We start from the raw sequence: 17,097 nt of genomic DNA, 5'->3' as shown, positions 1-17,097 counted from the left end.
GGAGGGGCATTTTAGAACTCATACTCTGTAGAATATGGCTTGGAAAACACTGCTTTAGATGTTGCTCGAGTTTATATTCAGAAACCAGAACATTTTCACAAAAACATTGGGATTAAAAGAAACTGCCAAAATCTGTGGTTCTCAACAGAGAGTTTAGTCCTCCAGGGATCATGGTCAGGGGCCCAGAAGCTGAATCCTTATAGAATGTAAAAAGCGAATACTTTTCTATCTCCATTCTATCTTTCCTTCCTTCCCTCCCTCTCTTCCTTCCTTCTTCATTTTCTTACCCATCTCCTTCCTTCCCTGCGTTCATTCCTTCTTCTCAAACCTGCCAAAGGAAGCCCATGAGGTCTATGTCTTAGTATTTATGCCTGAGTATAGTCATCAATGTCTGCTAACTGGGTGTGTGAGTGAAGTGTTCAGTATTATTTCAATCCTTGTCTCAATTTCAGCTGGGCGCTTCAGGGCAGTCTGCCTGGATTGGTCCTGTCACCCTGGCCTGCCCATCTGGGTGAATGTTAAAATCCCTTTCTAAGCTTGTGTTTTTATGGCTGGCTGGCGTCACCTGTCATAAATCAAGGTGGGCTGAGGTTTAGCACTGAGGTTAGACAGAATAACTCACAGCAAAAACTAGAGCGGTTTTATTTTTCTATTTTAGTTACAGGCACCAGCCCTATATATATATAGCTTAAACTTAATTTGGTGTGTAATTGGGACTAGCTCTTTGGAGCCCTGGGTTATGTGTTTTGGAGCAGCTGAGAAGCGGGGCATGGTGGGGCAGGACGTGGTATGTTAATTGGTGGCCTCTGGGACCTGTGAGAGAATTGGATTTAAGTCCCTAGTTAGAGTGAGCTTGGCAGTTTTATTTGAGTCTCTGCGGGCATGTATTGGGGAGACCACCGGTTTGTGCCAGCTGGAGCAGGTTACTCACTCTGTGCCCTGATGCCCGTCTGTGCCTCCCTGGTCAGCATGGTGGCAGGGGGTGGTGGAGGAGCCCAAGAATTTGGGTGGGGGAGGGCCTCTACAAGACTTGGCCTGCCACTTACCTGTAGTAGTGGCATGCTGCTCGGCGCATGGTCCCAAAGAGGGTTTTGCATTTTATTACCAAAGTCTTGATAAAAGGGACTTGGGTCAGAGCAAACATGGGGGGAGGAAAAACAAAGGAAATTAAATGCAAAATCACTGCTGGTGAAAAACCACATGGAGGCCTTGACTTTAATACCGCCAGAGCCAATGGGGGAAGTGGCCCCAAGGAGTCGGAACCGAAAGACGTTGGCCTGGTATTCCTGAAGCCTGGCCCCTCTCCTGTTTAAAAAGAAATTGCCGTTTAATTTGTTTCTGAGTTTTATTTCTCAAGTGAACCAGCATGAGGCCATGTAATGAGGTTGTGTTTCTGGGAGGTGTTGAAAGATGGGGAAAGGAGCGAAACCACCAAGCGGGGCCGGGCCACGCCAGGAGTAAGGAGTGGCAGTGGGCGGTGGGAGTCAGCAGCGCTGGGGCTGGAGGGGCAGGCAGGGGCCGTCTGAGGGCTGGCTCCTCTACACACCGTCAGTGGGGCAGGGCTTGCCATTGTGTGGTCGGAGGGTGGGCCAGTTGGCTGGGCCGCCTCACTTGGCTCAAGAGAGGAAAGATGTTTTTTCATCTGGTTTAAAGATCCACAGGGGCTCGCTCAAGCTGATGGAGTGAGATTGCGTGGCTGATGTGAGCCAAGGACTCTTGCAGTTAGAAAGAATCTGAGCCATGGAGAAAAGGAATCCTTGGGCAAGGAGGAGAAGGGGTTTCCCAGAGAGCAGAGGTCAGCTCAGACCAAGAATGAGCAAGTGCATGTAAAGCATCTCGGGAGGTCACTTATATAAAAGGTTGGGCAAGAGATTTCTAGACCAGGGAGCATCAGAGAAGCCTCCAGAGCCTGCCACCCATGGGGCTGCGGCTGTCCTCTGGTGCTGAGACAGCTGTGAGACGCTGGGCTTCTTGGGAAATGACACCTGGGGCATGGGAGCAGATGGGTGCCAAGGTCTTCTTCCCTCTGCACAAAACTGGAGCAAAGTTGCAAAGTGTGAGGCCTCCTGCCACCCTCCCTCTCCTGGCCTCCCGGACAGTGGATGGGGACCTTTGCTCTCAAATGATCCTCCCAGTGGTAACAGAGAGAACCCAGGGTAGCCAGTCCCTCTCTGCCAGGTGACCATGCTGTCCCAGCGCTTAGTGTGTGACCCCATGGCACACACACACATAACCCCTGGGGTTCAGGTGGGATCCACCTTCTCTGCTGCCCCAAGCTCTGACTCCGGCTGCCTCCTCCCAGCCTCTGCAGGTGCCGGGTCTACTTGTCTAAAGGCGCTTGGCTTTGTGAGGATTGTGAAAGGCACTCGGCCCATCTGCAGGGCCTCTGTGCATGGCCGTGAAGTGCTGTAAATTGGAAGAACAGATTAGTCTGTTTACTACACAACTTTTTTGCACCTGGTGTGCACAGGCTTCATTGTCTCTTCAACAGCCCCGGGAGGGAGTTATTATCTCCATTTTACAGGGTAGTCCAGTAACTTGTCCAAAATGAGCAATCATAGCCACGGCTGCATCTATTAAGCACTTACGATGTGCCAAGGTCTTTGGCCCGTGCCAAGGTGTTTGGATGCTTTATCCCATAGAGGCCTCGTCGTAGCTGTCCTTCCTTCTTGCTGTCACCTGCCTGCATGCTCTCCCTGGCTGCCTAGTGCCTGACGAATAACTACAGCAGCCCCTCCCCACACCATTCCCACAACCCCACATGGTATGGCAAGGACAGCGCTAATAAACTTGGTCCTCACAACCTCATGAAGTGGGTACCATGATCCCTGTTGTACAGATAGGCAAACTGAGGCCCCAAGTACAGAACTGACATTGTCCAAGGTCACTCAGAGGGGCTTGTTGGCAGAGCCCTCTTGTTGCTGAAACTCTTTTCTGTCTTCTGTGGGAGAAAGGTCAAGATAGGATCAGTGTGGGGTGGTCACACAGGCCCCCCAGTGGCGTCTGCCCCTGGCAGTGTTGCCACTCTGAGCCGGGTCATTGTGTGATCTGGGGCTGTCCCGTGCATGGCAGGATGTGGAGCAGTACCCCTGGCCTCTGCCCGCTGGGTGCCAGCAGCCCCTCCCCCTCAGTCGTGGCAATCAAAAACATCTCCAGGCATTGCGGGATGTCCCCTGGGAGCCATCACCCCGGGCTGAGAACCACTGGTTGAGAGCCAGGCCTTGAGGGATTCCAAGCTGCGCGAGATGTTCTGGGTGGGGGCATGGGGTGAGGAAAGCTGGGAGGCCAGAGTACTTCCTGGAGGGGGGTTTGGAGCGTTGAGACCCCCCAGCCTGGCTGAAGAGCACACACCCCCAGGATGCTGCAGAGCAGTGGGAGGTGCACCGCGCAGCACCTCAGCCATCACGTGTTCAAATCCTGGCGTTTCACTGAGCGGCCATGTTCCTAAGCTCCCTGTGCCTCAGACTCCTTACCTGTAAAATGGGGACCACATGAGAGCAGCTGCGCAGGAATGTTTGAGGCTTACAGAAGAGACAAGTTATTGCATGGGAAGTGGCGGCTGCTGTCAAGCAGCTCCCTTGAGGACCTTCACTGCCCTGGTTGGCAGGGCAGGCTCACCCATTCAAATGTCTCCTTCTCTACAGCAGCTTGGTGGCAGAGGGAAGGTGGGCTTTTTGCCCCCCATGCTGTGCTGCAGCTCACCCATCCTGGTGGCAGGTTCAGGGAGCCTGGTACCCCTCTGCCTCCTGCATGCCCGAACGTCTGGGCGAGCGCGTGTAGAGATGAAGCCACGTCTCACCCGCTTTGTCTCCCTCCCCTCTCCCAAGCAGCATCTCGGAAGCTGGAAACACTGGCCCCAATGGACCTGTCTGGATGGACGTCAAAGAATACGGCTCCCGTGCGGAAATTCTGATCTGCTGTCCACCTAGGCAAAACACCTCTCATGAGAATCAGATTCTGTCCAACTGTATGAATTCAGTGACTAAAGCCATTTGCAGATGGCCATTGTCAGGAAGAGCCCTTTAGACAAAGAAGGACAGAAAAAGACCATTTTTTGGCCCAGTGCCCACGAGTCATTCCCTTTGCAATATCTCACTTAATTGTTTCAAGTGACCGTTAAGCCTGGGGTCTGTGGTGGAGCCTGTGTGTCTGGCTCTAACTGCCTGGTCTTTATCCTATGCCAGGCTGAGGTGCTCATTGTCATTCTCTACCCCACCCAAAGATGACCAAAAAATGATGCTAATCATCTCCTCTGGCTAAGATTTAAGTTTCCAAACTGTGCATCCTCATCAACTGGAGAGCTGGTTAAATGCAGATTCCCAGGCCCCGGCCCCAGTGTGAGGCAGTAGGTCTGGAGTCCAGGAATTGGCATCTTAATTGTCATCCCAGAGGCTCATGACATTAGTGACCCATGTGGGCCACACGTTGAGAAACTCTGAGCCATTTACTGATCACATTTAAATTGTATACATGAGTACATGTGCTTGCTCTGTGTGTGTGTGTGTGTGTGTGTGTGTGAGAGAGAGAGAGAGTTTTCTCTGGGCATAATGAAATGTCAGGCAATTTTAGATATTTTTCTCTATGCTTTTCTGTATTTTAATTTTTTACAATGAGCTTATAATTTTTTATGAGCAGATAAAGCCATCAAGACTTTCTCCTGGGCAACAAAGAGCAGAAATATTATCAATATGTAGAAAGTAGATTTGGGGCAAATGTGGACATAGAGACAAAAAGCCACAACTGTAAATAAACATTTTAACTCCTAATGCATGCATCCCTTTCTCTGTGACTCTGAACTCCTGAGCCAGCCACGGACAGCCTGGAGAAGAGAGGAATGTCCCACCTCCCATTTTCAAGTGATCTGTTCTTGGCAAAGCACCTAGGAATTTGGGCTGGTGCGGCTGAGCCAGGGCCAGGCCTCCCTCCCTTCTGTCTCGGCCCCTGGAGTCCAGGCCTGGCCAGTTTCTGCTCCTCCACCCGGCCCGGCACTTGGGCATCCTGGCCAGCCAGGCAGAGCCAGGGATGGCGATTTTACAGCACTTTTATGACTCTATTCTTGCCCATTAAACCCACACCGGGCCCCACAAACACTCTGTGAGAAGGCCAGGCCCTTCCAGAGAAATGGTTTCCTACACCTTTACAATGTGATAGGAAAAAAGGGGCCGTTGGATTTATGGAAACTGTATAAAGTTTATGGAGTCTTGGCAGGCCAGAAGTAGCAAGAGTCTGCAGGATGGGGGGTGGGCGTCTCAAAGCGGAGAAGGCCATGAAAGAGCTGCAGACCTTCGTGTCGAGACACCAGTCAAAACGCCGGTGACCAGAGCAATGCTGGGGGACCCTGGGGACGGAGGAAACTGGCCTTGCTTGCGGCAGCAGCTGTGGGGGTGCTTTCTGGGCTAATATCATTTAATCTCCATAGCGTTCCTGTGAGGGAGGCATGGCCAACCTCATTCTGTGGAGGGGAGACCAAGGCAAAGGTGTTTTGAAAATTGCAAGTGTGCCCAAGGTCGCCCAGCCAGTGGTGCGTGGCGCTGAAGTGGATGTTCTGGGGCGGGCTTGAGTTCTCACAGTCTCTCCTGTGTATTGAGCAATGCGTCCCAGTTTTAGGTCCAGATAACATGGTGTCCACACTCTGCTTCAGTTTGGGACTTGTCTGCTATTTGTGGTTTTCTCAGGGTCCCCTGGGGTCCTTCTGTCAGCCCCATCCGCCTCTGTGGGTCAGCTTTGCTGTTGAAGCTGATTTGTGCTCAGGCCAGCCTGCTGACCTTGGCTAGAGCAGAAGTGAAACCACCCAGAGAGGTTGGCTCTGAATCAGGACAGGGTTAGAACAGAGTCTGCCTGTGGCCACCCCCCGCCTTGTTCCAATTCTGCCAGCAGAGCCTCTTAGGGCCCTGCAGGAGTACCTCACGGGGTCTGAAGTCACCTTTTCCAGTTCCTGTCAGCCTTCAGCATTCTAATCCATTTCTCCTTGCATATACACCTTGTGGCAGCCATGTTTTCTCTCTTTTACTTATTTGGCTGTGAATTCTTGGAGTGCAGATTCCATGAATGCTTAATTCTTCATCTCTGGTTTTGCCCAGAGAGCCTATCATAATTTCCAGAATATGGTAATTACTGCATAAATATCTGCTGGGAGGATGAACAGATGATTGGATGGATGGATGGATGGATGGACAGATGGATGAATGGATGGATGGACAGATGGATGAATGGATGGATAAATGGATGGGTGGATAGATGGATGGCTGGATGGATGGATGGGTAGGTGGATGGATGGATGGGTGGATGGATGGATGGATGGATAGATGAGTTATGTGTAGACTGTCAGATACCCACCTCCTCATTTACACCCTTGAGTGTAGTTAAACTAGCAGCCTAACCCAGGTTCTCTGAGGCTTTTACTAAATGCACTTCTGTTTCAGGGGATATACTTTGCTCTCTCTGAAGCCATATGGAGAAACCAGCCTGAGTGTTTGAATGTGTGTGTAAATACTTTACGGTCCCCATAAACTTGTTTAAAGACAGGTGGGGGTAAAAGCATAAACCGGGACAGCCTTGTGGGAGGGTAATTTGGAAGTAGCTATTAAAATTTTTAATGTGCCTACCACTAAGACCCAGCAGTTCCACTTTTAGTTGTCACGGGTAAGAAATATATTCATATGTTTGTGCACAAAGAACCATGCACCAGGATGCTCATACAATGATTGTTTCTGCATTGCTCGAAACAGTGAAAAATGGGCAGCAGTTTTGATGTCCATCCACAGGGGGAACACCCAGACTATGGAAAACACTGTAGCCATCAGAGAGAATAAAGTGGATCCATATTGCAAAGTGGAAGGATCTCCGATAGAGCTTGGGACAGACACTCTCTGAGCTTCCGGGAGTCTCCAAGACTCTGGTACTCACTGGTCTCAGCACATGTCTCCTCCCAACCTCATTTCTATTAACTTCTTTTCCTTCTCCCTTCCCTCTCACCCGTGAAACACAGTTTACTGGAATTCGTTCTTTAATTCTTATGCCTATTAGCCAGTGACCCTCCCTTACAGAAAAGGAGGAAACTGAGAGAAAAGCAGTGATGTACGTAATTACTGTCTGCTGGTTCTTCAGTTAAAAATATTGTAAGACATAATATTGAAACGTGATTTATGGGTGCCACATTCTACCAAATAATGAGGCCAAGAGGAAAAAAGTCCCGTTGTTACAGAAAACCATAGGCTTTGCTCTCCTGCAGGAGATCAGTTGGCTCTCATTTTCTTATTGCTAAAGAAATTTGGAATAGTTTTAGGCGTATGTGATATGGTCTTTCAATATGTTGAAATCCAGTAGCTGAGGAGCCGTCTGGCTCAGATATTGAAGGAAGTTTCCTGGAGGCGTGGCAGCTCACAGCCGAGGAGGCTGCAGCCTCAGGCCACCACGCACCCTCACCCAGACACTGGCACTGGGGCCCATCTCAGAAACACCCTCCGGTGCTCGAGGGCCCAAGACAGCTAAGGCCACAGAACTCAGGAGAGAGCAGAAAAAGCACAGAATGGAATTCCACCTGGGCTGTTTTATTAACTATATGCCCCTCTGTTTCTTCATCTGTAAAACAGAAATGATAACCCTACTATTAATTGTGCGACCTTGGACAAGTTACAACATCTCCCTGGGTGCGATTGTCCCATCTGAAGGTCATAATAGCACCTGCCACAGAGGATGGTAGTAAGGATTAAATTAGTTAATCCATGTAAATTACCTAGGTAAGTGCCTGCCACATAGCAAGTGCTTGGTACTTTTTTAAAAAATCACTGTTATGACTATTGCAGACACCTTTGCCATGATTGGAATAGCTGGAATCCAAACTCAAGCCTTCCATTTCCAGGGTTCTGGCTGGTGTGGGGCTGACAGACCTGGATGGGGATTCCCAGCTCTGCCTCTCTTCTGCTGAGCAAGTCACTGGAACCTCTCTGAGCTGCATTCTGTTCAGCTGTAAAATAATAGTTTGTACTTTGCAGGGGTGTTGTAAGGCAGTGGTCTCCAGCCTTTTTGGCACCAGGGACCAGTTTTGTGGAAGAAAATTTTTCCATGGACAGGGTGCTGAGGGGGATGTTTTCAAGCTCCTATGAGGATTTAATGCGGCCGGGCGCGGTGGCTCACGCCTGTAATCCCAGTACTTTGGGAGGCAGAGGTGGGCGGATCCCGAGGTCAGGAGATCGAGACCATCCTGGCTAACATGGTGAAACCCTGTCTCTACTAAAAATACAACAAAAATTAGCCGGGCATGGTGGTGCGCGCCTGTAGTCCCAGCTACTCTGGAGGCTGAGGCAGGAGAATGGCATGAACCCGGGAGGCGGAGCCTGTAGTGAGCCGAGATTGCGTCACTGCACTTCAGCCTGGGCGACAGAGCTAGACTCCGTCTCAAAAAAAAAAAAAAAAAAAAAAAGTGAGAGGATTTAATGCCTCTGCTGATCTGACAGGAGGTGGAGCCCAGGCCGTGATGCTCGCTCCCCGCTGCTCACCACCTGCTGTGCAGGCCAGTTCCTAACAGGCGCGGACCAGTACTGGTCCACGGCCTGGGGGTTGGGGACCCCTGTTGTAAGGTTTAAAGATGAATGGAAACAAAGTGTCCGGGACGCAGTGAGTGCTTGGCGGATGGCAGTCGCCCTTGCCAGTGAAAGATCTTTGCTAAGAAGCCTCTTTGGGTAATGCTCTCCCCTGGGAGAAGGGGTCCATTCCTGGTTTATGTCCTTCGGTTCACATTGGCTCAGCAGCAAGCGCCTGCAGAACTCTTTATTCCTGGAGGGTGCAAAGTCTGCCCTGGCTCTAGAAATAATAGCTACAAAGAAAAACCATTGGCAGCCCCTGTGCCAGGGACTGTGTGGAGTTGGCTCTGCAGGAGCCTGGGTATCTTTAGAGCAGCTTGGAGAGTGAGCTCCTCATCCTCCATGCGCAGATCAGACATGCGGGTGGGGGTCTGGCCTGGGCACACAAAGCTGGGAGATGGCAGGGCTCAGAGTCTGATCTTGGGCTGTCCAATCCCTTTCACCACACTGTGGCACATTTCAGAGCCCCTATCCAATTCCTAATTATCGGCTCCACTCCACCCCGACCCTGACTGCCCTCTCCCATCTCCTCATGCCCATCACTGCCACTGGGTGACTATGCAGTCCCATTACAGCCTCTTGTGGGGTTGATTTGTAGTTTTGTCTCCGGTGCTTCTTAGCCTGAACTGTCAGATGTCTAAATGTTTGAATGGGGTTGTAGAGAACGTTTTGTTCCATGTGTCTGAATCTGTGGGTTTACATAGATGCTCAGGGGTTGGGCTGGGGAGCATGGGTTCTGGGTGCCAGGTAAGGCCTTGCCAACCCCTTCCAGAAAGGCCTCTGTTCTTACATGGGACACCCTGGGGTTCTGTCTGCCCTCCACCTGGAATCTCCCCTTGGGAAGGGGAAGGTGTGATTTTGCACGTACTTCTTATTCTCCCAGCTGATGGTATGTCTTTGTTTTCAGTTGAGAGGGAAAATGTGCAGAAGAGGACCTTTACACGATGGATAAATCTACATCTAGAAAAGGTAATGGCGTGCCTGGGTGTTTGCTGAGTGATAGATTCATCTGTAACTGAATTTACAGTTCCAGAGAGTGGAGGGGGAGCTGGTGACCTGTGCTCTTTCTGTTGTTCATTCATTTAAACATTTATAAGTGCCTCCCCCTGCCGGTTACCAAGCTCAGGATTGGGAAGAGATGACTGAGACACGGCTCTGCCCTCCTGGGGTCATCATTCTTATCAGAGGAAGGAAAGAGAGGGTCTGTCTTTAAGTAGGAATCTGAGCAGATGGTGGAAGACGTTCATTATTGAACACACCAACACCTGAAACTCAGGTGCGCATCTTGATTGCCAGACCCGGGATCTGTGAAGAGCCAAGAGCCATTTGTAGGTATTGGGCAAAGCTAGATTTCCTTCTAAAGTCACATAATGTTGCTATTTAATAATAATAATAGTAATAATATTATTACCTGCCCCTTCACTCTGCATCAGGCATCCTGCATAGTGCCACACACACATGCCATGTCTCCTGTCATCCTCACGACGACTTGAATTACCCCCCTCCTATCAGAAGGAGGAAACAGAGGCACGGAGACATAATGTGGCTTTCCTAAACTTTCCATGGCTTCTCCTCTGTATTCAACTTAGTGGCCCTTCTATTCCTCTGTTTCTTTCTTTTCTTGCATTCTTTGGCCCGGCTGTTTTGAGTTGCATTTTGTTTGCAAGCATCTCATGCACACACCATAAAACAAAAGCAGCTGAATCAGCTCCCCACTTGAAAGAGACTAAAGGAAGAGCCACAGAGGAGAGGCAGTGATGGGAAGGGATGAACAGCTCTGGGTGAGAAGGGGGAATGGGAGCAGGCAGAAATCTCAGCCCTCCTGGTGCATGAGGTTGGATGGACCTCAAGACTGTGGGCCTGGGGCTGGGAGAGGAGAGATTATTTTTCTCTTTTTTAGAAAGTTGATTTTTTATCTACTCACTTCACCTCTTTCTCCTTAAGCACCACTATCTGGTTCTCCATCTATATCCAGCAAGTAGTCTTAATTCTGTTTGAAGCTAGTAGCACCCCACTTTCATGTTTGTAGGTAATCTTCTCTCTTCTCCTCTTAAAACGTTCAAGAGAGGCCGGGCACAGTGGCTTACGCCTGTAACCCCAGTGCTTTGGGAGGCTGAGGCAGGTAGATCACTTGAGGTCAGGAGTTTGAGACCAGCCTGGCCAGCATGGTGAAACCTTGTCTCTACTAAAAATACAAAAATTAGCTGGGCGTGGTGGCTCATGCCCATAGTCCCAGCTACTGGGGAGGCTGAGACTGGAGAATCGCTTGAACCCAGGAGGTGGAGTTTGCAGTGAGCTGAGATCGCACCACTGCACTCCAGCCTGGGCGGCAGAGTGAGACCCTGTCTCAAAAAACAAAACAAAAGGTTCAAGAGTAACTATTGACTGCCTTTATGGTTAACACAAAAGAAAGGTTCTTAGAAGAAATCACTGAAATGATTAGAAAGCAGAGAAAATAAATGTGGCTTTTAGGAAGTGGAGCTCTTGGCCGCAATTCTAATTCACATAGTTTATCTTTAGGTCTAGGATATTGCCGAGCAGGCATTCGGCCACCCACACCTCCACTCCTCACGTGTAGAACATGTGACGCAGTGCCACCACTTCACCCAGGAGCATCCTGAACTCTACGGGTGAAAGATTGTATCGCAGATGAAGCTTATAAATCATCAACCAGTTGTTTTGATTATTGGCACATTTTCGGCAATGCTCCTAAAGTGAAGTGTTATTTTGGGGAAAAAAGCAAAAGGAAAACTTGTCCCCAAACCTGAGATCACTGAACTCTTAAATTAATGCCTGATGTGTGTCAGGGTAGCTGGAAATTCCTGCTGGGGGACACACTAGAGCCATGGAGTATTTCTTTCTTTCTTTTTTAAAAAATTAAAATAAATAAATACAGAAAAGTACAGAGGGTCATGTGGTGAATATAACCGCACCCACTCACCATCCCAAATGAACCTCTGTTCGCATTTATCATATCAAGGATTTTCTCCCTGGCCAAATTCCTGCCCCTTTCTCAGGGCAGGTGGGTAGCGCCCACTCTGAAAATAAATCAGATAGCACCTGAAACTGATGTCTAATAAACAGGGCAAAATTAACAGCCATGTTTCCAACCTTGAGACTTTCAAGAATAACCTTTCATGTAAAGGAAACCCAGGAACTCCTTGGTGAATTGGGCTTAACTGCAATTTGAAGGCTGTCAGAAATATTTACTGAGTCTCTGGCTTCTGGAAAAATTCCTTAATTTACCGAAGGAGTTAGATCATGAAGAAAGCCCTGGGGGTGCTGTTTATTCGGCCATACCAATCTCATGAAGCCCACGGAGCGTTTGGGGCCCAAGGAGTGTTTTCCCTGGCGCAGGTTCAATTTCTCCCCCTGCCATCTCGCAGGATGGACTCCGGCCAAGGCCCTGTTTGCTGCTGCTGCTGAGGCTCTTATAGGAACTGTCAATGGAAATTATTCTTCAGGTTTAACTCAGAAGTAAGGCTTGGCCACGGCCGGGGCTGGTAACTGGAAATTTTGTTAGTCCATTTATCAGGGGGTATTCTGTTCGGGTCTCGCGTTTTCTGCCTCGCATTAACAGGAATAACATTTCCGTAAGAGCCTCAGTAACCTGATCCCGTCATGCTCAGGGTGGAATGTGCCCAAGGAGCTGCGGCAGTTTGCAAAGAAAATAATTTGCCTTTTGGTTCAAAGTCGCTGTTGCCCTTGAAGCGAAACCCTTTTCTGTGCACCTGCGGGTGGAATTGCCCTGTATTTTGACTAACTGGGGGTAAAGGGACTCGTATAAAGGGTAAGGAAATGCCACCTTCCTCCATAAAAAATGAAACACAGGCCCTCCACGGCTGCCACGGGAAGGAGGCTTTCCCACAGGGAAAGGGTGGCTGGGCCACAGTTCCACTGTTTCCTGCCGCTGGGTCTCTGGCTGGTTATGGCTACCACCCTCCCGTTGGCCTCAGGAGTTCCATGCCCCATTAATCCTGTCTCCCATGTGAATGCCCAGCCTTCCCCTGTACCCAGGAGCAGAGACAGCACCCAGACCAGCTGCTCTAACCTTGCCAAAGCCCCCAGTACAAAAATGTAAACAGGAAATTCATGCCGGGGTGGAAGCTTATTAAAAATCGGGTTTCGGCCGGTCATGGTGGCTCATGCCTGTAATCCCAGCCCTTTGGGAGGCCAAGGCAGGAGGATATTGCATGAGCCCAGGAATTTGAGACCAGCCTGGGCAACACAGAGAGACTCCATCTCTACAAAAAGTTTAAAAAATTAACCAGACGTGATGGCACGTGCCTGTAGTTCCAACTATTTAAGAGGCTGGGATGGGAGGATCACTTGAGCTAAGGGTTTGAGACTGCAGTGAACCGTGGTCATGCCACTGCACTCCAGCCTGGGCCACAGAGCAAGATCTCATCTCAAAAAAAAAAAAAAAAGAAGAAGAAGAAGAAAAATGCAAGTTTCTGGACCCTGCTTCCAGAGATTCTGTTGCGATTAAAAGGAGTTATTATCAAGCTTGTTTAGACAGTAGAAACCTTTCTTCAAGCAAAGCATTACCTAGAACCGTAAATGTAGTCATCCCTCCTTCTCTGTGGGTTCCACATCTGTGGCTTCAGCCAACAGCAGATAAAAAATATTCAGAAAAAAAAAACTGCATCTGTACTAAACAAGTACAGAGTTGCTTCTTGTCCTTACTCCCTGAACGATAGAGTATAACAACTATTTACTTTGCATTTACACTGAATTAGGTATTATAAGTAATCTAGAGGTGATTTTAAGTATATGGGAGGATGTGCATAGATTATATACAAATACTGTGCCATTATATATCAGGGACTTGAGCATCTGCAGATGTTGGTACCTGAGGGAAGTCCTGGAACCGATCCCATATAGATACTGAGGGGTGACTGTACAGGCCAGTAAGAGCTGAGCCTGTCTGATTAAAGCGGGTGCAGTGGGATCAGCTGCCTCCACCATCCCCCTCTCCCCTATAGGGTGTCCTAAAGCTGCTCTGCTGAAGCCTAAGGTTCCGGGGAACAGAGTTTGCAAATCCTCACACGGGAGCATCTAACCCACAAGTTCCAGCCAGTTCTTCAGACTCCTGGCCACGTCCAGCCAAGCTCCTAGCAGATACCGTGTTGAACCAAACAGTGTCAGTTCACTTGGACAGCAGACCCCTCCCAGGTCTAGGCCCAGAGAGGGAAGCCCAGGGGGCTTCTGGCTCTTTTCCTTCCCAGGCCCCCCTCCACACTCCAGATCCTGTTTAGGGAATTGCATTTCCCCTCAGGGAGAAGGAAGTAGTCTACGGGAACTGAGGCTGGGGCTTCTGTTACTGACCCAGGGAACCCAGAAAGTGAGTGAGTGGGGCAGAGAGAAGGTGTTTCAAGAGCTGTTCACTACAAAGGGGCCGCCAGCTGAGGACATCTCCCTTCCACTGATGGCCACAAGGCATACACCCTCTGAATGAAATGTCTTCCTGAGGAGGGCATCCCAAGGCTCTGCAGGCAGGATGCCACTTAGCAGTCAGCAGGTGGGAATGGGCCGGGCAGGTGGGTGCTGTACCAGGCTCTCTACCTGCATGATCTCATTGCATTCCAGCCCAGTCCTCTGACGAGGGTCAGATTCCTCACCTGACATTGCAGACAAGTACACTATCTTTGTGCAAGTGTGCAAGGTCAGGTTAGGCCCAGGGAGGTTAAAGAACATTCCCAAGGCCAAGTTGCTATCAAAGTAGAGCCTGGCTTTGAACTCAGGTGTGTCTAACGGCCTTGCTTCTCATTGGCTCATGTGAGAGGTGCAATGTTGATTTATCTCAGGAAGCTGGATTTTGTGGAGGAATAGAGGAGTAGCATGCAGCTTTTTTTTTTTTTTGGTACAACTTTAATGAGTTAGATTTGTAATAATGAGCTTGTATTGCTTTTGTACCTAAACATATAAATACACATACACATATACATGGACATGTAAATCGACCTCTGAACCTCTGAGTTCCTAGTAAGCCTACACACGTGGGGTGAGGAAAGCCTTCTTCCCTTCACCCAACCATTGAGCCATTCAGCAGGCCAGCTGTGTCCTGCCAGCCACCTGCTCTCCTAGCCAAGTCTCACACACCAGCCTCCTTTCCTGGCTTCCTCTGCTAAGGGTCCCACCACCTCCAGACTTGGTCTAAATATTGGTGAAGCAATGACGGGCACCTCAGGAGGGCACACTTGAAGACTAAAGCAGTCTTGGAGATGGGGGAGCCCTACTGACGCCGTATTGAATCCTGGAGAGTAACTGGCCCAGGGTCTTGTCATTGCTGTGTGGATCTAGGGTACACTTGCGTTCAGCGCTTATGACTGGATACAGGAAACAGGACAATACCGAACAGCTAGCTTGACCAAATGCTGTGACTATCACTCATCCTCTTTGAGCCTCAGTTTCCCCAATCTAAAGTGAAGGGTGGCCGGGCGCAGTGGCTCATGCCTGTAATCCCAGCACTTTGGGAGGCCAAGGCGGGCGGATCACCTGAGGTCAGGAGTTCGAGACCAGCCTGGCCAACATGGTGAAACCCCATCTCTACTAAAACCACAAAAATTAGCCGGTCATGCTGGTAGGTGCCTGTAATCCCAGCTCCTCGGGAGGCGGAGGCAGGAGAATCACTTGAACCCGGGAGGCGGAGGTTGCAGTGAGCCAAAATTGTGCCACTGCACTCCTAAGCCTGGGCGACAGAGCGTGACTCTTGTCTCAAAATAAATAAATAAATAAATGAATAAATAAAATGAAGGGCTTGCACTAGGTAATTTCATATTAAGCCCTGATAGAATTGTTTTATTCTACAGAAGGATGTAGTCAAGATATGCCATTTCTTTCTGCCCTTAAGCGTGTGGATGTGATCTAAACGTGGGGTCTGAGATCTTCGGTTTGAAGGGCCCCCAAGGGTCACTTGTTGATCAGCCCCCTGTTGGTGAATCTTCTCTGCAGCATTCCTGCCAAGTTGTGGCTGTGCACCCGCTGCCTGGGTATCACCTCCAGGGGGATGGGCCTGCTACCTCCTTGGATGGGCTTTTCTACCTGTAAACAGAGCTGGATGTTTGGAAGTTTTCTCTTGAGCAGAAAGCTGCATCTCTGACATAGCTTTGTGGATCACACAGGTTGCTAATTGGCTACTTTCTTCCCTTCTCTTTCAAAGTGCAACCCACCTCTAGAAGTTAAAGATTTATTCGTCGATATACAAGATGGCAAAATCCTAATGGCTTTGTTAGAAGTCCTGTCTGGGCGGAATCTGGTACGTATGTTACAGAAGGGTCAGAAAGAAAGAAAATGCAAAGGAAAACGCTGCTGAGGTTTTCTTTTCAACACAAATACCTGGACATATCCTATAATAAGAAACTCAGAAGCAGTGACTTTTTTTATTAGTGCCTACAAGCCATATAGTCATGTGGAATGAACTAGTACTTTTTTTTTTTAAGCCAATGTATTTTAGAAAATAAATGAATAAATGCCCAGTGTTTTCTTTGAGTCTGCTAAGGCTTAAGATTAGAACTAAACAGTTAAAATTTAGCCAGCCAGCCATTATATAAACTAGAATCATCGCTGAGAATTGGAAAAATTGGAAGAGAAAGGCCTTTTATCAACCACCGTAAGGCTAAGCACCCTAGAACTGCTGGCTTCTAGAACATTCTTTTAAGTATGACTGAAGTTGAGCCAGCTGGTCTTGACGTTCATTCCACTTTGGACATTAGCCAGACTTCTCCGTGTTGCATCCCTCTGCTGTGTGCAGATTGGCCCTTGTTCTCTTCACAGACAGCAGAGTTTCTCAGCCTTGGCACTGTTGACATTTGGGTCATATAGTTTCTTGCTATGGGAAGATGTCCTGTGCATTGCAGGACATTTAGTATCTAACTGCTAAACAACAGTATCACCTCCAGGTGTGACAGCTAACAATCTCCCAGACATGATGAAATGTTCCATGAGGGGGCAAACTGATCCAGCCCAGAATGGTAGAAGTGTCAAGATTGAGAAAGCCTGTTCCAGAGTCCACTGTTTGATTTGGCCTTGGCAACCCATTGTGCCTAACTAACACAGAGGTGCAGCAATGGGGTCACGACTCTACCAAACCATAGCTCAGCCAGCACAGAGCGTCCTGGGTCTGTCCTTAACTGTAGGTCTAAAGTCAAGAGTCCCTGCTTCTCTTCTCAGATATAATGTAGCTGGTATCTTATCAGACCTCTTAACCCTCCCACCTTTGCTTTCCCAGTGGCAAAACACAAGATACCTATTAGCGGCACCCGCAGAGGGCTACGCAGTATTCAGGGATGAACTCTCAACAGTATTTGGTTTCTTAGAGGCCTCGCCACGAGCATGGTCCCCAAAAGACTTCCTGAAAAAGTACCTTCTAGTTCCTTGTTTATGCTCCCAGCACACAGGCTCCCCACTTTATTGCCAGAGCCCTGGTCACCAGCTGCTGTGTCCTTGGTGGGCCTCCACGGGGAGTCTTTGATTCTGGAGCCCAGCCAAGAACAGGCCTCCACTTCCCCATGAG

The 17,097-nt window shown here is 49.1% G+C and overlaps 1 protein-coding gene across 2 annotated transcripts in view; it reads left to right on the top strand.

Annotated features, from left to right (window-relative positions):
* The window catches only part of CLMN (calmin), a 131,191-nt gene that overhangs the window by 83,172 nt on the left and 30,922 nt on the right, over positions 1-17,097 (top strand). For both annotated transcript variants that reach the window (XM_004055651.5, XM_019009776.4), the window contains exons 2-3: positions 9,490-9,551; positions 15,745-15,840. In XM_004055651.5, coding sequence (XP_004055699.3) covers positions 9,490-9,551; positions 15,745-15,840 — 158 coding nt within the window. The remainder of the gene's footprint in view (positions 1-9,489; positions 9,552-15,744; positions 15,841-17,097) is intronic.

This window comes from Gorilla gorilla, chromosome 15 (assembly GCF_029281585.2).
Source record: "Gorilla gorilla gorilla isolate KB3781 chromosome 15, NHGRI_mGorGor1-v2.1_pri, whole genome shotgun sequence".
Classification (NCBI taxonomy): domain Eukaryota; kingdom Metazoa; phylum Chordata; class Mammalia; order Primates; family Hominidae; genus Gorilla; species Gorilla gorilla.
Note: the sequence above shows the minus strand (reverse complement) of the source record. Positions and strands in the feature narration are given on the sequence as shown.